The following is a 17,991-nucleotide window of genomic DNA, read 5'->3' as shown; positions in this document are numbered from 1 at the left end:
CCTTCGATCCGAAATGATGCCGGAAGTCCCCACACTACATCACGCTCGTTGACCTTGACCGCCTGTACTTTGTTGAGCTGCTCCAAGTCTCGCTGCGGCATGAGCAGGTAATTTCAATTGCATTTGAGCCGGCGAAGGACTGCTGAATGCTTGTGCTTGAGGCGTCCCTTGTCCTTGCATTGGAAGATGCTGATTGCCATTCCCATTCGCAACGGTGCCGTTTGCCCCATTCGCCTGGGCAGCTTGGGCTTGAGCTTGTGCAGCTGCCACCTGCTGTTTCGCCATAGTCAAGAATCGAGCCTTGTTTCGAGCTTCGATAAATGCCGCAATATTGTTCCCGAAGCCAGCCTGCTGAGCCGCTCGTGCTATCTCAATGTGCTCGGCGGTGATCTGTATTGGTGGCCCAGCAGTAACGCCGACACCATTGGTACCATCGTGTCCGTTCGCGCTATCCTCATTGTGCGTGCCGTTTGCCTGCTGCTGAGCAGCGTTTTGAGCCTGTTGTTGAGCGGCGATGGCTCGAGCAGCGAGAATTCTTTGTTGCATCTGAGGATCGAGATGATGACCGTTGGCTCCTTGAGGCGGGACAAACTGCCCCTTCGGACCGCCACCGGGTACAGCCAGACCGTTGACCATCTGCGGAGACTGTCCATTGAAAGGCTTGTGGAGACTGTTGGTAGGAGATGCGGACGCTCGGCGGACTTGATTGGCAGCAGCAGCCCCGTTGACTCCATTTTGAGATGAGGGCTGTCTATTTATAGGTGGTTTTCCATTGACCTGCCCATTGGCAGCAGTGACACCAGTACCATTGACAGAGGGAGAGCTTGCACCGCCAGCATCGGAAGACGCCACTCTTTGTTGAGCGAGGGCGTTCTGCTGAGCTTGTACCTGGGCCTGAGCCTGAGCTTGAGCCTGTGCTTGAGCGAGAACGGCTTGTTGCTGTTGAGCTGCCTGCATGGCTTGCTGTTGAGCCATGAGCTGATAGCGCTGGAACTGTTCTATCTGCTGTTGTTGATACAATTGCTGTTGCTGCAGCTGTGCCATCATCTGCGGATTGGGCGGCTGGATCTGAGGTCGAACGAAGACTGGCGATACGGGCATCTCCTCCGGGACTTCGAGATTCTGGAGAGCAGAAGCGAGCTGTTTCATGTCGGGTCGCAGTCGATCCACATCTCCTTCTCGAAGCAAGGAGATTCGATTCCGAATGTATTTTGGATCCAGATCATCGATCACTATCCTCTCATCATCTCCAGCCATTCCCAGACCCACCCCCACAGCTCCACCACTGTCCACATGGTATCGGCTCATTTCGTCGAGCCTTCTCATACTCAAAGAAGCGAGGTCCAAAGTATCGCTTTCCTCTTCATCGTCCGTGACCACATCGTCGATGGACCGTGGGCGCCGTCTTGACGGTATCCGCAAATGCGGGCTCTCCGGGAACAACCACGCAGAGAGATTAGATGGAGACTTGTCGCCCGAGAGCCTCTGACGAGCACGAGATAATGGTCCGAACCTGTCCAAACGTAAAATGCCTCCTCTACCACGACGCAATCGAAGTGACATTGGTTGAGAAAAGGACTCCTCATCGTCATAGGTGTTACGAGCGAAGGCGGCTGCGAGCTGCGGATCCAGAGCGGTGACGGGTCGGAAGGCGTGGGCGCCATGTCCAGGTGGTAGTGGCTGGTAAGATGACTGACGTGCGAGTCAGCTGTCAATCTGTAATGTTGGATCAAGACTTCACCCACATCTGTCAGATCGTCCCAATCCGCATCGGCCAGTTTCCGCTTGGCTAGCTCTTCCGAGAGCTTTTGATTCAAGGCCGCCGCACGTTCCTTCAGAGCATCTGGCGCGTACGATTTACCGCCAGTGAATGCCATTGTCTTCTCAGCCAATCTTTGCGCATCGGCCGTCCCTCGGTCGCGCTTGTCCCTTTCCTCTCGATCCTTTTCGAACGTCTTCCTCCGAGCCGCAGGGACGTTTTCGCGCTGAGCCTGCAAAGCCTCTCTTCCTCCAAGCATGGCAGCATTGACGGTGCCTCCGCCAACTGTAGATTCTCGAGATTGTCGGCCAGTGATGACTTCCTCCTCCTCTCGAGTGAGTCCCAGACTTGGCCAGCGTCGTTTGGTCTCGAATAGTTTCCATTTCGCTTCCCAGACTTCCTTGTCCACCTTGTAGGAAATCTTCTTCTCCGCTTCACGTCTCTGCACCATCTGAACGAGCTGGTGAGCTGAGCGTAATTCGAGTTGAAGCTTTTGCATTTGCTCGACTGAAAAATTGTCTGTCCGCCGAGCCTTCCGGGTTTGTCGAATATCACGTCGTCTAAAACATACATAGGGATCGCCGTCGTTACTGTCATCAAACTGGAGATGGGAAGGGAGATGAGTACGAGCCGTGCGAGAGACCTGGGCACACTCACATTGACCCTGGGCAGAATGGTCTTGCCTTTGCGTTGCAAGCGCCGTTCTTTCCAGTGTGGGTATATGCTCCGAGCTTGTCGGGTGAGTTCTTTGAGTGGTGGAATGTCCTTTGGTGATTCGAAATCGGGAAAGAATGATGGTTGGAGGGGCGTGGAGAATAGGTGTTCTACGTCTGCAAATGTCGGCATGAGGTTGAGATTCTGCAAAAGATGAGTCAATCGAGAGCATCATCATACCGGACTGTTTCACTCACAACGTCCAAGGTCGGAATGTTATCGTCCACATTCTTCTCCAATACGCCCATGACGAATTCGAAAGAGTCTTCCGAGATGAACAGAGGGGCAGAGGGCTGACTTGTATCCTTTTCCTTGCCCTTTTCTCTCCTCGGACGAGCTGATGATGTCGGTGGCCCCATGGCATTCTCGCTCTTTGCTTCCTTGAGAGGACTGGGCGGTGTAGTGTTACTTGTGCCACTGCTCTCCGCCTTGGAGTTGAAAGCCTTCAACCACTCTCCATCCTCGTCATCCATGCAGTATCCCAGACCTCCTTGTCCACCACAGGACTCCTCCACTGTATCGCTGAAACGGATATAGTTGTGAGGTTCATGGTAGACGTTTGTTTGGTACAGTTTGGCATAGTTGGCACTTGCCACGAGACCAGTCGCGTCGGGTGTTGGGATATGATAGTTGAGAGTAGCATGGGAGCTAGATGACTCGACAGGTCTAGCAGCAGAAGGACGAGAGCTGCCAGCAGCGGAAGGTGAAGACGGATTGACAGGTCTGGAGTGAAGCAGTGAGGCAGACGAGAGAGCCGCTTGGAGATGGTGTTCCTAAAGACGAGCGAGTCAATGCCACATTCAAGAGAGATATCCAGAAATTTCCCAATCGGGTGAAAACGAAATACGGGTCATGGGGGTTGGAATGAACGCTCGAGGTTGACGGCCCACAGAATGGGTCGAGACGGGCACGTAGCGGGTTGGAAGCAGTGGGAGGGGTATCGGAGGGGGGTATTGGATAGGTAGAGCACGCAGAGTAGGCAAAGCATGTATAGAGATTGGAAGTTGAGACGCGATGGTCTGATTCCCCATTTGCCTGTTCCGGCACGGGCAAGCCGTCCCTTTGTTTTCGACTCGCGTCGTAAAGAAACTCCCACACCCCCTCCCCGGGGCAATAAATGGATGCTGACCCAAGCATCTTTGAGAGGCGATAGCGAGCAGAGATGGTATGGCATGACCCCCCATGCGTGGTATGCATGGATAGAGGAGAGTCGACTCACCAAGAATTCACCACTTTCTACACCTTTTGCGCCGACATGTTGACTTTTAGTGGGTTCACCAGAGGATGATGAAGGATCGTCCCATACGATTGTCTCTGCTGCGCCTAGATCGACCTTTTCACTCCCTCTGACGACCAATAATTTTGTCTTGTTATTGACCCTACCTGCCCTTCTAGAGGAGGCGGTGACCACCATGATCTCTAGATAGGGGGGTGATCTGGGCCAGACGATGTACCCTGCCTCATAGGTATGGGGGGTTGGGTGGGTTGGGTTGGGTGGGTGTGGTGCTTTGGTGGGCTGGGCGGCAAAAAGTGGGTTTTCCCCTTTGTTTAACCAACACCCCTCAGACTTTCTTCCTCAACCTTCCAGCGACCCAGGGGGGGAAAGGGGGGGGGGGGGGGGAAATTTTACAACTGCGGACGGGATTATTTTCAATGGTTGCGGCGTTTAGACACATGTGGCACTCTCTCGAGCGTCTGAGTGCAGGGCTACCTACATACCGTGCACGACACGGTGCATCCGGTCAAGTACGACACATACTCAGATCACCACTTGGACCTCTTCTTCCATCCCTTGCCTCGACCGTTGTCCATTCTAGTCTTTTGTAAATCACTGTATTTCCTCTTGGCATAAGACCCAGTTCCCTCATCGCGGACCAGTCCCTGCACTACGGATCCAGGCGTATATCTCGTTTCTCGCTGTATAGTGGTGTCTTGAAGGTGACGTGGTGCATCAACCAAGTGACCAATCTGGAGTGACAACGATGGTCAGATTCGAGTCTCTCTTGTTTTGCCACATTTGACGACTGGGACTCACAGCAAATGTTTCCGGCACTCGGGTCAGCTTGGTGCCACCCTTCATGAACCGCTTGGGGTCCAGACTGTTGGCCAAAGCGAGTGCCTGATAGTCTCGTTTCATCTGAGGTAGATCGTCGCGCTTAGGTGCTGGTAGTGTGGCCCATTGCTGAGATACGGTCGTCTTCCGGGGTTGCTATGTGATCATGAGCCCGTGACCAGGGGATTGCCATGAAGCCCACCCTCACCGCTGCCTTTTCCCGCTTGCTCATTGCTTTCTCGTACGGTCGATCATCGAGTTCAAGAGTGTCTCTTGACTTGATGGCTTGTAGGGAGGGCTTGACGAGCTTCCGTGAACCGGAGGATTCCGCTGTGCCATCCGATTTGAACGTCAGATACGGCGTTGGTAATTGAGGAATATTGAGGTTTGGTATTGGACTGGGAGAGCGTCAAATACACACTACTGGTGGGTTGCGAGTCCACTCACGCTTGAATAGTCTCTTGTCCATCATCGGCTGTCAATTGCAGAACGTCTTCATCGAATCCGGCAGATCCCTCGATCCCCTTGCCCTGGCCATTCTGCTGTGCGGATAGTCTTGCACTTTGCAACAGCTTCTCGAGACGTTCCTCTTCCGCTTCACTGTCCTCTTCCTCATCTGTGACATCCGAGTCGCTCTCGGATCCAGCACCAGATTCGGACTCGCTATCTGTCGACGTTGAGGAGCCAGATGATGATGATGCTGATGCTGATGATGATGATGATGATGATGACGAAGCTGACGAGACTGTGTCGTCCTCCAAAGCATCTCCACCAAGGACCGTGACACTCGATGCATTCGCCAACTCGTCTGGCACCGGAGCTGTAGATCCAGATCCAGATCCAGATCCAGAAGACATCCTTGTTGATCTCTTGTTGGAAGGTGGAATCAGAGAGGATGAGCCAGCAACAGCAGCAGCTGGAGTGGCAGCTCTGGGAGTAGTTCGCCGACTATTAGGCTTTCGACTTGGAGTACTCGAGCTCGCTTCGGAAGCTGCGATAGATCCAGTCCGACTACGAGGTAACCGACTTTGCGAAGAGCTCAATAGTGGGCTCTGAGACTTTGCTTCGTTTATTCTCGCATGTCTCAGTGCTCGAGCTGTAGGCTGCAGATCCGGCGAGTGACTCAAAATTTCGGAAGCTTCATGAACCATACGCTCGTCGGCAGCGGTCAAGTGAGCGGGAAGAGATACGTCGAAGACTAATCCTTCTCCATCGGATACGGGCATCGAGGATCGACCTCGGCGGGGTGGTGGTGCTGTTTCATGCTCGGGCACAGAAAGACGGCGGGGCATGATAGCTGCTCCTGAGTGAAAACGAGCTGCAAGAGTGGTTGAGGGATCTGAACTCTAGTCGAATGAGTGTAATGGTTGTCGACACTCAGCCTCAAAAGACGCGCCCACCACCAGTACTCTCGAGTTTATACAAAATGAAACCTGCCCACCATTTCAGCTTTGAAAATTCTTTTGACCCGACCCGGCGGCGACCATCACGAGATTGTGGGGCTCCATTGTCGATCACGTAATTTCAGCTCGAATTTTGGTTTTCAAAAGACTTTTGATTGAAATGCTGTTGTTGTCTTTTGGCTGCTGCAATCACCTATTCAACAACGAGCACTTCATCGAGGAGGCGGAGACAGAGCGCGACCATTCAACCAACCGACCATGCCTCACGCGGACAGCAGTCTCGTCCCTAATGATCTGAAATCGTGAGCTGCACAATTCCAGACGTTCCATGGATCAGCTCGCTGATAAGACAGCTGCAGCAAGACAGAGTTCTACGCCCATGTCCACTCTTCTCTCGAAGCGTTACTTGGAGAGTCAAGATATTGGGTGAGTAGGGAGAGCTTTTGAGTAGAGAGCGAAACCCTTTTTTCAAGCTCTACGTGCGACCCGCCAACTGATTCCATCCTTACCTTAGGTATCCAACCTAGCTCAAACCGCTTCACTTCTCTACCACGCTTACCTCTCTTCTCCCCTCTACGGTCTTCACGAAGGATCGTCCCATGTTCCAGTGATCAACTGGGTTGGTGAGGCATCATTCGTCATTCTCAAAGCATAAGCTTTACCTTCAATCGACACATCGCTGACTGTCTTCCTTCACTCCTCCTCCTCCTCTACAGGATTCTACCTTTATAACCCATCATGCCTACCTTCCTCATCGACCCCTACTCCGACCCCTGTCCCATTAGGCCCGTACCATGGTCGACCAGCCTGCGTGGAGTTCGTACCGAGATCAGGGAAGGGAGTTTGCGCAGACGCATTCACCAGCGGAAAGCCTGTACTTGTTCAGGATGTGCATGCGTACCCTGGGCATATCGGTGAGCTTGGAACAAAAAATTCGAGCTTGGTTGAACTTCCAGCTGATCGTCCTATTAGCATGCGATGGGGATACAATGTCGGAAATCGTATTACCTTTGGTGATTAGTTCAAGCTCTGAGGATCGAGTCATTGGCGTATTGGATCTTGACTCGACAGTGTTGCATACTTTCAACGAGGAGGACAGAGAGGGTTTGCAGAAAATCGTCGAGTTGTTGAGGACGGCATGCGATTGGAAGTAAGCAGGGTCGAATCCACAATGAAGCACATAACATATCATACATCCATAATAGCATTGCATTGCATGGTTCCAGCGTGGCCCGTAGTCCTTCAGCAAGTGCAGGCGTATCATCTCTCGGCCTTCATATGATCTTATTGCACGTTCCAGAAAGCATGCTGATGCAGATGATTCAATGGTATAAACAACAAACACCTAATGATGAATGCCTTTTCTCTTTTGTTTTGAGGCCCATCTCCGTGTCCAGTCCCTCCAGGCCACAGCTCACATTTATAGTCCCACACGTTGCCTCTCCAGCGCACTCTTTTGGGATGCGTCTCTATGCACTCTCCAATAGTACTCTAACACATCATGGGCCGCCAGACGCTGCAGGAAACCCTCGTCGTGCGTGATGACAATGAGCTGGAAGTTGGCTTGACGTCGGCGTTCACGAATGATCCTGGCAATTGATATGTCAGCTGTACGGTGAGAAAGTGACACCGGCAGCTCTCACTCTGCAAGCGACTCTGCTAGCGCATTGATATTTTCTTGATCGAGATTCGTGGTAGGTCTCACAAGATCAGATCTGTGCTCTTCCAGTTGTGCTCACTCGTCTAGCGCAAGTACGCCACAGCCCTGCCCAAATGATTCCGCAAGGGCCAGCCTAATGATGATCGACGCCAGAACCTTTTGGCCCGCGGAACACCGACCGCGCATATCCAACTCGACACTGTCCTTGATCATGACCACACGGTAATTGTACGATTTGCGAGTCGATGTGGAAGTCGTCTCATCGTGATCGGATACAATCTTGATCCCATCGATGTCTGAGTGCTTTAGCCCTTTGCTCGATAAATTATAGCCCACCTGTTCCTTGGTATGTCTTGTTCCACAAATGTCCGATATTGTCATTGATCTCGTCCATCTTGATCGAGTGGTATTTGAGAATGGCACTGAGACATCAGTGGGGATTAGCACCTTCGCACTCACTTGTCTAACGCTTTGCCGTACTTCTCGAGATCATTGTTGGCTACTTCGCTAACCTGCAATGCAAGTCAGCTTCACTCATTGAGGTACATTGAGCCTACCCACCTTGGTCTTGATAAGCTGTTCCTTGAACATCTTGTCGATATTCTTGTACTCTGACTCCAGGGTCTCCTGCATCCTCTTGCGGTTTTCAATGACCTGACTGAGTACTCCGCTCGCGCGTTGCCACTGCGAGTCGTCAGGCCACCGTTATAAAGAGCATGAGCACCTACATCGTTTGTGATCTCCTGTTCTCTCTGCATCATCTGACTAAACCGCTTGTTGAAATCTTTCCTGGCTTTCGCAGCTTCCTCTACATCCATTCCATCGAGCTCTTCTTGAACTTTGAGGATATCCTTCTGCTCGTTTCTGTACCTGACGTTTGCAGAAATGTTGGTGCGCAGGGAATTCGCTCGAGATAGCTCGTCCTGTAAAGAAGCGATGGCAGAATCGATCTTTGCCCGAGCTTCGGTTGTCAGGCCAATCTCTCTCTTGAGATCTTCCATCTGAGCCTCGTTTTCGCGTATCTTCCGATCGTTCCCTTCGGTCAAGTAGCTGAAGGATGTAAGCCCAATTTTGCCAATCAGGTCGCCCTCAAACTCACGCTTGACATGCCCGGTGCTTGGACTCTAAATCGTTCAGACTCGACTGATATATCCCGACTTGGAGTGACTGATCATTCTCCGCATTCTGACGCTCAGTGCGATATCGATTCAGCTCTTCCATCTTCTCGCGCCAGGGCGCTTCAGCGGATTGAGCAGAACTATCGAGGGTCTGTGAGGCTCGTCAGACCGGGCGGAGAATCTCGATCGTCCTGAGGTATATTCCACTCACTTTGAGCTGATTCTGCAACTGTGAGAGAGTCTCCTGCAACTCCGTCAGAGCCGCCTCATCCCGCATACGTTTCTCCTGTTGACTCTTCAGAGTACCCAGACGAAGCCTCTTCTGGCCAATATCGTCTGAAGCGCTCCTCACACTGTTCGATTTGAGATCCTTCTCCGAGACCAAAGCTTGTTGATCGCGACTGACATTCTTACTGTACCAGCATCAGACACAATATGAGTGCTTACTTACATCTCGGCGGACAGGAGATCCACCTCATGTTGGACCTCTTCGACAGTTTTGAGTGAACCAGAGCCCTCGAGATCCCTCTCCAGTCGGGCAACATCCGCTGCCAGATCTGTGATTTCCCCTAGGGTACGAGAAACGAGTGTGGCGGCGCTCTTGAGAGTCTGCAGGTCCCGAACGGCTAGCTTGGCTTTCTGGACACCCATTTTGGCCTGTGACCAGATTTAGGGCGCGAGCTGATAAGCGGATGACAACACTCACGTCTTCCACCTCGTTCTGGACCTTATCGAGTTGAATCGTCTCCTCTTCGACCTGCTTCTCCAGCGGCGGCATAGTTTTGTCTCGCAGTTCGACCATAGTCTTGTTCAAAGTTTGCAGGTTTCGTCGGTTCTGCAACTCTTCCATCCAATTCTTCTCATCTTCCTTTAGTTCGTCCACGTTGACACGCTTGCTCCCTGCCACCCGACGGTTCATCTGCAAGCGCATTAGCATGTGCAGGAGCCAGGACGAAAAGCCTGGCGGCACTCACATAGTTCTCGACCGCCTTGGCTTGACTCTCGGCGATAGCCCTGTCACAAGCCATACACTTGTGGTCGGATTGAGCCTTGGCCAGAATCTGTTCCCAGAAAGCAGCCGTTGTCGACTTGTCGTTCATCTCGCTAAGGTGATATACGGTCAGCTCAGCTCCTTGCATAGAAGCCCTGACGCAAACGCACATTTGCAAAATCTTGATTTCATTCTCCGCCTCCTCAATCGCCAATTCGATGGTCTCCTTCCCGGTCTCCTCAAGACCGGATCTGACCTCCTTCTCGATCCTGTCATATTCCTCCCTCTTCTCCTTCAGTGACCGCTTGGCAATGTTCAATGAGGTCTGCAAAGTCGACAAGTTCCGATTGCTGGCAGCAGACGACGATTCTGCTTCTTGAACTTCGCGATCTCGCTTGCCCAAAGCGATCGTAATCTTCTCCTCCATGGTTCCGGGCTCCAGTTTGGCCCCAATGAGCTCCTCAAAGCGTGCACTATGACTTGCAACGCTAGAGTCCGTTGTGAGTATAGGTCTGATCTTCAAATGACGATCAACTCACGATGCAGCGACCTGGTTCTCCTTGGACACCCTCTCGTTCCTCTTGATGGCAAGTTGTGCCCTCGAATCTGCTTGACGATTCAAAACTGACAGTTCTGCATTGACCTTGTCCCGCTCTGCCTCCTTCTGGCGGACAATCATTGTCTTCTCCCGAATAGCCTCATCGAATCGGGCGTCCCGGATCTCCTTTTCCAGCTTTGATCGATGCTCTTCAGCTTCGGCAATTTTGGATTCGAGCAATGCAATTTCGACGTCAAGCGAGCTGACAGACTCGAAGGAGGCTTCAGACTGGCGGACCTTCTCTGTCAGCTGAGCCTGTGCCAGTGAGTCAGTTGTCTGCATTTGTCTCATGCTGCCTGTTCCACACTCACGATCTGCTCCTGCTTGCTCTTTTTGGTAGCAATGGCCGAAGTCTTCAGACCTGCCAGCCGATCCAATTCAGCCTGCAAATCTCGTTCTCGGCGAGCGCCCTGAGCTTGAAGCTTTTTGAGATCTGATTCTGCCCGTCTGACGAGCTCGTGAAGCTTGTCGACAAATTCTACGACTTTGGACTCTTCGAGTGGAGAGTAATCGTATCCCGCAAAGTCGTGTGTCTTGGCAGCTTGTCGAATGGCAGACTCTCTCTCCTTGACGTTTCGCTCGTAGATCTGTGCACCGTCAACGGCCTACTCATGCGCCAAACAGGCAACATACATTTTTATTAGCCACAAGTCCGCCTTGTGCGCTCGCTAGCCCTCTTTCTCGCTTCCTGAGATCCTCCAACGCTGCTTCTTCTTTATCTCTCATCTCGACCTGCATCGCCTTCTTACCCTCAATCGACTTGAGGTGCGTCGCAAAGTTTTCCAGCATGTGCTCGAGCTCGTCCGTCTCCTCTGACCATAGAGTCAGCGAAAGAGTCCGTTGTAAATCACACTTCCCTCACCCGTCATCTCTGTCATTCCTTCAAGAATGTGCTTTCGATTATTCTCCAACATGGTCTTTCTAGCCCTGAGATTCTCGACCCTCTCAAAAGTGCTCTGGAAAGAAGCTGCTGTGGCATAATGCTCAACGTTGAGAATCTTGTACCGGTCGACCCCTTGCTTTAACTCGTCGACTTCAATCTGTTTAGCCGTCTCTTTGCGAACTTCGTCATCGAGCTGTTTCCTGAGCTGATCGCGTCAGGCCCAGCCAGGCATATCAGGGTTCACCTTTTCTGCCTTTTCCTTGTCAGCCTTGAAGAACTTGAGACGTTCCTTGTCGACTTTTAGCTCAACGGTCCGCTCTTTCCTTAAAGCCTTGATGTTGTCCAGTGCTTTGGTGTACCTGAGAATGGGATGGAATCAGCTATCGACAAACTCGAATGACTAACTTACTTTGTCGCTTCAAAGATGTCATCAAACTTCTTCTTCAGAGCCGCCGGTTCGCTCAATGGCCAGTTCGACTCTTCTTGGTGGCAGAAAATGACATTTTCAAGGATTGCTTTGGATACACCGAGAAGCAATGGTACCTCTTCGTCCATCTCTGAGCATTTCGTCGAGATGGTATTTCGCTGGGATGAAGTTCCAGTACAAGCTGGGTATATGTAGATAGTCCCAGACTCACCTTTCCCGCTGCATCACCCTCGTCTGACTTGGCTAGAATTCCCTCGAGCGTCTTGAATGTCAAACCTCCGGTTTTCTTTGTGGTCACTTGGAGATTTCTCGTAGCTGTCATTCGCTGTCGATTGAGGTTCCAGAACCGTAATCTGACTTGAGCTTTGACTTCTTTCTCATTCGCCATCTGAATTGCGTGAGCTAAATGAACTAGTAGACTAGTAGACAGAGAGCTCACCTTTGGATCATGGACAAACGCTCCACCGGTCTTGCTGCCCGATGGCAAGAGCCCGGTGGTCACATAGTTGAGGCACTCAATGATGGTCTACATTGCTTATATGAGCTCCATTTGAGCCCCCGAGTCATGCTTGATCTCACAGTCTTACCACTCCCATTGTGCCCGACGATGACTGTCAATGGGGAGTAGAACTCGATCACTTGAACATGCTTGTCATCAAATGATCGAATGCCTCGGATGGCGAGCTTGTTGAGGGATGCCCTGAGCGCATCAGCCAGGAGGCCCCAGAACGTAAAGATATGGGTTATAGCTTTGACTCACATCCTCAGCTAGCCTCTCTTCCAATGGCACGCCAACTGTCAAGTCAAGTCAAAGTCAAAATCGTTCAACGAAATGTCAATGATGTTCAAGACGCTTCGGCTAACCAAAATTCTGTCGCGGTCCAGTCAACTTCGCGTTGCCCGACGAACGGAGAAGCGACCGTGTGAGATGTGAACACGTGGTCTGATGTTTGCCACCCAAGTTCAAGTCCAAACGCTTGTCTTTGGCAACAGCTCTGTCTGAAAACACCAACCCTCTTCTCTTCGATGTCATGGGTGAGCTTCGCTCTCACGTAGTTGTGTCTACGCTGACGCCCCTCAGCTCCTTCCATCTATCCCGGGCTGGTCTCGAGCCTCACCGAGTGCCTCCTTATCCTCAAATGACCCTGACGACCTCGACATTCCACCTCTATTCCCATTACCAAATTCTGCTCAACGGTCCTCTGCTCCCGGGTCATCGAGCTCTCAACATGATGCTGGTGGATCTCGACCCCCTGCACCTACATTTAATCTCGCTCCGCCATCACCTCCGAAGAATACCGAAGACGAAGAACCGCCGTCCGAGCTGAACATTGCTGTTTTACCAGACGCGACCCCTCTTGGCGATATGGCTCCTCCGCCAAGTACGACACAGCGACCTGATTTCGGGATTCAGCCTGGTGGGATCGATGTTTCCGGTAGTGCGTCGAACGGTGATCTTCCGAAGAAGAAGAAAAGGGGGAAAGTACCGCTTGCGCCTGGATACAGTCAATTAGATTGGGCGAGAGTGACTACTAGTGGGAGGAATCTCAGGGGAACGGAATCGTTCCCTATACGAGTAACGATGGACGAGTTAAAGAAGGTGAGTTTTCGTTTCCGTATTTGACACTTCGTCGCACGCCCCGGCCTCGCCGCACCATCGTTGAATAAACTCTATCCAGCACAACACCAAGAAGGATGCCTGGTCAGTGTTCAATGGGATCGTGTACAACATCACACCTTATCTCCCGTATCATCCGGGAGGTCCTGATGAGCTCATGCGAGTGGCCGGGCGTGACGGTACGAAGCTGTTCAGTGAGTCTCTCAGAGCGACCGGCTTGTCGCGTGCCTTGCTGCCTCTCTAACCCACCACGCAGTGTTGACACACTCTTGGGTAAACATCGATCACATGCTACAGGAATGCATGGTGGGGATGTTGGTCAAGGGCTGAGGGTAAAGTAGAGCATCTAGTCATAGCATAGTCCGCATCGCATCGTATTGCATCGCATTGCATGTTGCATCATACATCATGCTTCGTCAATAACTGCTATCTCAGGAAGGCATCGGAAGTCCGTTTCGATAAAAACAACAACTAGAAAATCCACTGCGTGTCATTCCTTATTGTTCATTCATTCATGGAAGACTGTTGAATCAATGTCATCGCACTAGTGGAGGACCTGGAGAAGCCCGGCATCATCTCGTCATGGATTCTGGTGGATCATCATCAAGCTCGACGGCTTCGCAAGTGAGGTCCAAGTACGGCCAACCAGTGACGTCTTCGCCTAGGACTCTAGAGTCCAATCGACGTCGTTTGGTCGGACTGTTCTCGAGCTTCTCGATAGGGTCGTCATTGGATCAGAGTCCCTCAGGACAGTCACAGAAGAGTGACGATGTGATCCCTGCTGGGCAATCGGAATCGGACTCCCAGCAGTCTGGTGGTTCCGGAACGACTCTCATCAATAAACCCTGGTCATGGTTCCATACCGCTACAACATCCGATAAGCCAATGGGTGAATCAAGCCGTTCCGCCACTGTACGCGATTCAGCCGTCATAGTTGGAACTGGGCATCCGTCTACTGATCCCTCCTCGCCATCTCGTCTTCTTGCCCTGCCCGACGAAATGTAAGCCAAATGAGCCGAGCAATGCTCTTCCAAACGCTGACGAATTTTTTTCCTTACTCGCAGACTCGTGCACATTCTCCTTCATCTAGATTCCTCTGCTTCGGAACTCCTCAACATATCGCTCGTCTGTCGGCATCTACACAGTCTCTCAAAAGCCCCAGTCCTATGGTACGATCTCTACACTCGATCCGGGTTTTCCTTGACTCCCCATGCTCTCGATCACGTAGCAGCTGTCTTGGATCCTCCAAATGGCTACTGGGAAAGAGACCGCTGGATCAGAGCGTCATCATCGCCACATAACAGTGCCGATTGGTCTCATACAGACACCAGCGCTGGCAAACCTTTAACATTACGTCGTCGTCTTACGGATAGCCCTAAATTCAGTCCCAGTCCCAGGAAGCGACGTGAACAAACTTTTGCACCGAGCGATGAATTAGAAATACATTACCCTACGCTGTTCCGTTCGAGACTCGCCCTCCAACGTCAACTCCATGACTCACTCACGCATATACCGTCTGGTCTACCTCATCAACATACGCTCTCATCGCACACCAATGCAGTGTACTGTCTACACCTTTCACTACCTTATCTTTTCACTGGATCGAGAGATCGGACCATGCAACTCTGGCGCCTCCCTGATCCGTCTTCCTACGACCTCCCCGTCTTAATCTTAAGCGTCGATCCGGCTCATGGAGGAAGTGTTTTGACCATGGCATTTGAACCTTGGGAAGATCGCTCGGGAGGGTTGTTGGTCACGGGTAGCTCTGATCAGACAGCGGGCGTGTGGACTGTCGACTTTGGCTCGACAATGGGGGCGGTTCATGATGCTTCCGTTGGAGAGAAGCGGATGGCCTCCATCAGTCGCATTGCGACGCTTCGTGGATGTAGCCGTGGAGTCTTGGGCGTAGCGCTGAGCAAGACCAAGATAGTCTTATCGTGAGCGAAAGGGGGATGGTAGACAAGACACACACTGATCGCGAGATCGCAGGACGAAGGATCCCGAGTTGCTTGTGTATGACCGATCATCGTACAACTTTCTATGCAAACTGCAAGGTCACGAGAAGCCGATCAACAGTCTCGCCATAAACCCATGGCCGGGCCTCGAGCAAGTCGTCAGCGTGTCAAGCGATGGTCATTTGATCATTTGGGACTTGAGCACGATGAAGGAACTGCGGAGAGGTGCAGGCGATGGACGAGGTCTAGCTTGTGTAGCGTGGGAAGTGAGTTCCAGATCGTTTCGAGATCCTATTCGCCGCTGATAAAGGTTTCACAGGGCAGGTATATCCTCGTTGGAGGGAATGACCGTCTAGTCAGCCTGTATGATGCCGGCGACGCATCTCTCATTAGAACGTTCGAAGGTAATCGAGATCTCGTGCGAGCCGTATCTCTCGATCTGTCAACTGGTCTGGTCGTCAGTGGTGGATACGACGGTTCCGTGAGGATCTGGGATCTGCATTCGGGATCATTGATTCGGAATCTCACGGCGGGTAGAGCGCAGGATCTGGTATTCGCGGTCAAGACGCATATAGGCAAGGTGTTGTTGTGAGTTGCCACTTTTCTGTATCTGTGTCTCATGCTGAGGTCATTATACAGTGCCAATCGCGAAGGGGTGATTCAGATTGTCACGTATGGTTCTGGTCTGCCTTATCGTGATCATTTTGCATCGTGATGTATCGTGTCTGCTGCCGCTGGGTCGAAATAACAGGCTTCGAAATATTCCGCATCGAGATCTGAAAGTATCACTGGTTCGGCAGATCAAGGCGGGCGAGCCCCGCCGTGGCAAATGAACCCTCTCTGTCTCGATGGCGATGCGAGAGTCCCATGTGGCATCGGAATATGTATACACCATGATACGAAGCCATACCAAGGACAACCTTTACTCAAGCTACTATAGACCGTTAGAACACGAGCCCAAAACTAAGAAACAGGCACCACCAGCATATGCTCTTCCACGAATTGAGTGCTTATGCTTCCTTACGCTCCGAGAGGGTCTCTCCGTACATGTCGGATGCGTTCACGATGCCCCTTAGTTTACTGCGTGTGGGGTGCCTCCTTTTCATCAATGGGGTCGTCGTTATGATGAACGGGGTGAGCAGCAGCGTGATTGTGGACAGGAGCGACAGGCACGTGATGAGTCGCCGGTTCGGTTTGAGGATGCGCCGGGCTTTCATTCTTAGACTTGTGAGGCTTTGGATCGCTATGTGTGTTGACAGGTTCAGGGGCTTCTCCATCGGGTTTGGGGCCGAGGCTGTCAGGTAGAGATCAGCGATGTGTTCCAGGGGTCGCGGAGGACAGATCGCTCTCTCGAATCGCTCCGAGGATTGATGGACTCACCCCGATAAAATCTGTTTCCAAGCATCTCCGAGATCGGTTCCCAACTTTTGATAATCCTTCTGGATACCCATGAACAATTTGACGTGAGCTTGATGGGTCGCGGCGGACTCATGGGTGGGATCACACTGCGCTTCCAGGTCGTCGATACGGTATCGTAGCGCGCTGGCTCGTGTGTTGAGCGCAATGAGAGAGGTTGGAATGCCGGTGCCTGTAAGACAGAGACAGAAAGAGAGAGAGTGTGTGTGAGTGCGTGAGAAGAATAGAACGCTGTGACCGTCTCTACTCACCCTTCAACAATGCGATCATGGCTGAGATGAGGGTATTGACCACGGCGACCCATTTAGCAGCTTTCGGATGCCCTTCCACCAGAACGGCCGTCAAGGCACCAAGGATGACCGCAAAGACAGCGAGGGAGACATCGACAAAGGTGAAGAATCCAATGAGTCCTTTCCATGTCAATCGATTGTATTTGGCCAATCCGTTACTGATGAGATTGAGTCGTCGCGTCAAGTCCGAAGGAGTGGGGAGCGAGGTCGGACTCTCAGGCCTACTCGCTGGCATGCTGTTGCCATCGAAAGCGAGTGTCGGGACGTGGGCTATAATGAATTTTTATTGGGAAAATGTCAGTGGAAAGGAGGTGGTCGGGGGACTTGAGGAATGTTGCTCTCACCTATATTGGAGGCCATCGTGATCTCGCGAGAGAGTATAGAGAAAGTATTGAGATAGTAACGAGGTGTAGCAAGGTGTCCAGTTTCAAGATGTATGGTAGGTGAGAAAGAGTCTCAGAGAAGCCCTGACCGTTGTAGCATGCTGCTGGCTGGCTGCTGGCTGCTGCTGCAGCTACTCGCCGCTGCTCGCTGCTGCCCAGGTCAACCCGAGACGAATTCAAATAGGTTAATTGAAATTGAAATCTTGCTGTGGCCCAGTACTTGCTGTTCCTGGGAATTTATCAGAGCATGGTGGACATCTCCGTATTCCGTGGTCCGGGATTGGAGGCATAGGAGGGCTGTCGTGGCGTACAACTCACGCGTGCTGCCACAGGTCGAGAGGAGAGGGAGAGGAGGCAGCTCGCTCGTCCGGATCAGCCGTGTCCACCAGCATGCCAAGATGAAGAAGCCATACATAGAGACCTCACAGCTGCAGTAGCCCTCATAGCGATGAGAAATGCTTCTTTTTCGCCGACTGGGAGGCAGGGTCGCCAGATCGGTGCATGTGGCTCTGTCTTGCGGTCACATATAAGAGCAATGTCTGATGATGATGATGATGATGATGATGATGATGATGATGATGATCGTGTTGTGCCTCTTGTAAGATTATGGACGGACCTATCGACAGCCAGCAGATGATCGACGCTTAGAGGCTTGTTGACAGCCACAGACAATATACACACCCCGTGATTCGGAGCGTCACAGGCCCGTGCCCCATCACTCTC

The 17,991-nt window shown here is 51.9% G+C and overlaps 8 protein-coding genes across 8 annotated transcripts; 4 read left to right on the top strand and 4 right to left on the bottom strand.

Moving 5' to 3' along the window:
• Positions 1 to 39: 39 nt before the first annotated feature.
• Positions 40 to 2,946, bottom strand: BD324DRAFT_608530 (hypothetical protein; the record flags this gene model as incomplete). The annotated part of the gene is made up of 4 exons (XM_022014115.1): positions 40 to 1,692; positions 1,746 to 2,360; positions 2,417 to 2,617; positions 2,671 to 2,946. The coding sequence occupies 4 exons, from the start codon at positions 2,944 to 2,946 to the stop codon at positions 40 to 42; spliced, it is 2,745 nt and encodes a 914-aa protein (XP_021871205.1).
• Positions 2,947 to 4,237: 1,291 nt separating this feature from the next.
• Positions 4,238 to 5,964, bottom strand: BD324DRAFT_681085 (hypothetical protein; the record flags this gene model as incomplete). Its single annotated transcript, XM_022019107.1, has 4 exons — positions 4,974 to 5,964; positions 4,735 to 4,924; positions 4,509 to 4,682; positions 4,238 to 4,441 (listed from the first exon to the last, which is right to left on the bottom strand). Exons 1-4 carry the CDS (start codon positions 5,816 to 5,818, stop codon positions 4,238 to 4,240), a joined length of 1,413 nt encoding a protein of 470 aa, XP_021871204.1. The 5' UTR covers positions 5,819 to 5,964.
• Positions 5,965 to 6,112: 148 nt separating this feature from the next.
• Positions 6,113 to 7,171, top strand: BD324DRAFT_625041 (GAF domain-like protein). Its single transcript, XM_022015758.1, has 5 exons — positions 6,113 to 6,231; positions 6,289 to 6,355; positions 6,444 to 6,552; positions 6,646 to 6,843; positions 6,902 to 7,171. The coding sequence occupies exons 1-5, from the start codon at positions 6,188 to 6,190 to the stop codon at positions 7,081 to 7,083; spliced, it is 600 nt and encodes a 199-aa protein (XP_021871203.1). The 5' UTR covers positions 6,113 to 6,187; the 3' UTR covers positions 7,084 to 7,171.
• On the bottom strand, positions 7,172 to 12,590 carry BD324DRAFT_625039 (hypothetical protein). The gene is made up of 23 exons (XM_022015757.1): positions 12,367 to 12,590; positions 12,186 to 12,306; positions 12,046 to 12,132; positions 11,818 to 11,994; positions 11,589 to 11,764; positions 11,424 to 11,538; positions 11,159 to 11,384; positions 10,930 to 11,108; positions 10,608 to 10,883; positions 10,238 to 10,551; positions 9,869 to 10,186; positions 9,682 to 9,811; positions 9,414 to 9,626; positions 9,159 to 9,364; positions 8,919 to 9,120; positions 8,689 to 8,858; positions 8,318 to 8,639; positions 8,151 to 8,273; positions 8,049 to 8,101; positions 7,926 to 8,011; positions 7,669 to 7,885; positions 7,573 to 7,629; positions 7,172 to 7,518 (listed from the first exon to the last, which is right to left on the bottom strand). Coding segments are annotated over exons 1-23 (3,939 nt in total). The 5' UTR covers positions 12,369 to 12,590; the 3' UTR covers positions 7,172 to 7,349.
• Positions 12,591 to 13,615, top strand: BD324DRAFT_625034 (cytochrome b5-like heme/steroid binding domain-containing protein). The gene is made up of 4 exons (XM_022015756.1): positions 12,591 to 12,641; positions 12,688 to 13,206; positions 13,286 to 13,418; positions 13,481 to 13,615. The coding sequence occupies exons 1-4, from the start codon at positions 12,633 to 12,635 to the stop codon at positions 13,552 to 13,554; spliced, it is 735 nt and encodes a 244-aa protein (XP_021871201.1). The 5' UTR covers positions 12,591 to 12,632; the 3' UTR covers positions 13,555 to 13,615.
• Positions 13,593 to 16,039, top strand: BD324DRAFT_625029 (WD40-repeat-containing domain protein). Its single transcript, XM_022015755.1, has 5 exons — positions 13,593 to 14,225; positions 14,289 to 15,161; positions 15,214 to 15,445; positions 15,499 to 15,767; positions 15,819 to 16,039. Exons 1-5 carry the CDS (start codon positions 13,807 to 13,809, stop codon positions 15,892 to 15,894), a joined length of 1,869 nt encoding a protein of 622 aa, XP_021871200.1. The 5' UTR covers positions 13,593 to 13,806; the 3' UTR covers positions 15,895 to 16,039.
• Positions 16,029 to 17,413, bottom strand: BD324DRAFT_429559 (hypothetical protein). The gene is made up of 4 exons (XM_022012767.1): positions 17,230 to 17,413; positions 16,847 to 17,155; positions 16,560 to 16,767; positions 16,029 to 16,473 (listed from the first exon to the last, which is right to left on the bottom strand). Exons 1-4 carry the CDS (start codon positions 17,243 to 17,245, stop codon positions 16,257 to 16,259), a joined length of 750 nt encoding a protein of 249 aa, XP_021871199.1. The 5' UTR covers positions 17,246 to 17,413; the 3' UTR covers positions 16,029 to 16,256.
• BD324DRAFT_429378 (hypothetical protein) lies at positions 17,111 to 17,808 on the top strand. The gene has a single exon (XM_022012766.1). It carries the CDS (start codon positions 17,322 to 17,324, stop codon positions 17,703 to 17,705), a length of 384 nt encoding a protein of 127 aa, XP_021871198.1. The 5' UTR covers positions 17,111 to 17,321; the 3' UTR covers positions 17,706 to 17,808.
• Positions 17,809 to 17,991: the final 183 nt, after the last annotated feature.

Source organism: Kockovaella imperatae (genome assembly GCF_002102565.1).
Source record: "Kockovaella imperatae strain NRRL Y-17943 chromosome Unknown BD324scaffold_6, whole genome shotgun sequence".
In the NCBI taxonomy this organism is placed as follows: Eukaryota; Fungi; Basidiomycota; class Tremellomycetes; order Tremellales; family Cuniculitremaceae; genus Kockovaella; species Kockovaella imperatae.
Note: the sequence above shows the minus strand (reverse complement) of the source record. Positions and strands in the feature narration are given on the sequence as shown.

What these genes read in the sequence shown, in the direction of transcription:
- BD324DRAFT_429378 (XM_022012766.1), top strand. Translation starts at nt 17,322, where the DNA reads ATGGTAGGTGAGAAAGAGTCTCAGAGAAGCCCTGACCGTTGTAGCATG.
- BD324DRAFT_625041 (XM_022015758.1), top strand. Translation starts at nt 6,188, where the DNA reads ATGCCTCACGCGGACAGCAGTCTCGTCCCTAATGATCTGAAATC. An exon ending in GTCCCTAATGATCTGAAATC is followed by an intron (nt 6,232 to 6,288) that starts GTGAGCTGCACA and finishes AGACAGCTGCAG; the next exon opens with CAAGACAGAGTTCTACGCCC. An exon ending in TGCGTACCCTGGGCATATCG is followed by an intron (nt 6,844 to 6,901) that starts GTGAGCTTGGAA and finishes TCGTCCTATTAG; the next exon opens with CATGCGATGGGGATACAATG.
- BD324DRAFT_625039 (XM_022015757.1), bottom strand. An exon ending in AGGAATGACAGAGATGACGG is followed by an intron (nt 11,109 to 11,158) that starts GTGAGGGAAGTG and finishes CTCTATGGTCAG; the next exon opens with AGGAGACGGACGAGCTCGAG. An exon ending in CCAAGGCGGTCGAGAACTAT is followed by an intron (nt 9,627 to 9,681) that starts GTGAGTGCCGCC and finishes ATGCGCTTGCAG; the next exon opens with ATGAACCGTCGGGTGGCAGG.
- BD324DRAFT_625029 (XM_022015755.1), top strand. Translation starts at nt 13,807, where the DNA reads ATGGATTCTGGTGGATCATCATCAAGCTCGACGGCTTCGCAAGTGAGG. An exon ending in CTTGCCCTGCCCGACGAAAT is followed by an intron (nt 14,226 to 14,288) that starts GTAAGCCAAATG and finishes CCTTACTCGCAG; the next exon opens with ACTCGTGCACATTCTCCTTC. An exon ending in AAGACCAAGATAGTCTTATC is followed by an intron (nt 15,162 to 15,213) that starts GTGAGCGAAAGG and finishes GCGAGATCGCAG; the next exon opens with GACGAAGGATCCCGAGTTGC.
- BD324DRAFT_429559 (XM_022012767.1), bottom strand. An exon ending in CATGATCGCATTGTTGAAGG is followed by an intron (nt 16,768 to 16,846) that starts GTGAGTAGAGAC and finishes TCTGTCTTACAG; the next exon opens with GCACCGGCATTCCAACCTCT. An exon ending in TGGAAACAGATTTTATCGGG is followed by an intron (nt 16,474 to 16,559) that starts GTGAGTCCATCA and finishes TCTACCTGACAG; the next exon opens with CCTCGGCCCCAAACCCGATG.
- BD324DRAFT_625034 (XM_022015756.1), top strand. An exon ending in CGATGGACGAGTTAAAGAAG is followed by an intron (nt 13,207 to 13,285) that starts GTGAGTTTTCGT and finishes AACTCTATCCAG; the next exon opens with CACAACACCAAGAAGGATGC. An exon ending in TGACGGTACGAAGCTGTTCA is followed by an intron (nt 13,419 to 13,480) that starts GTGAGTCTCTCA and finishes CCCACCACGCAG; the next exon opens with TGTTGACACACTCTTGGGTA.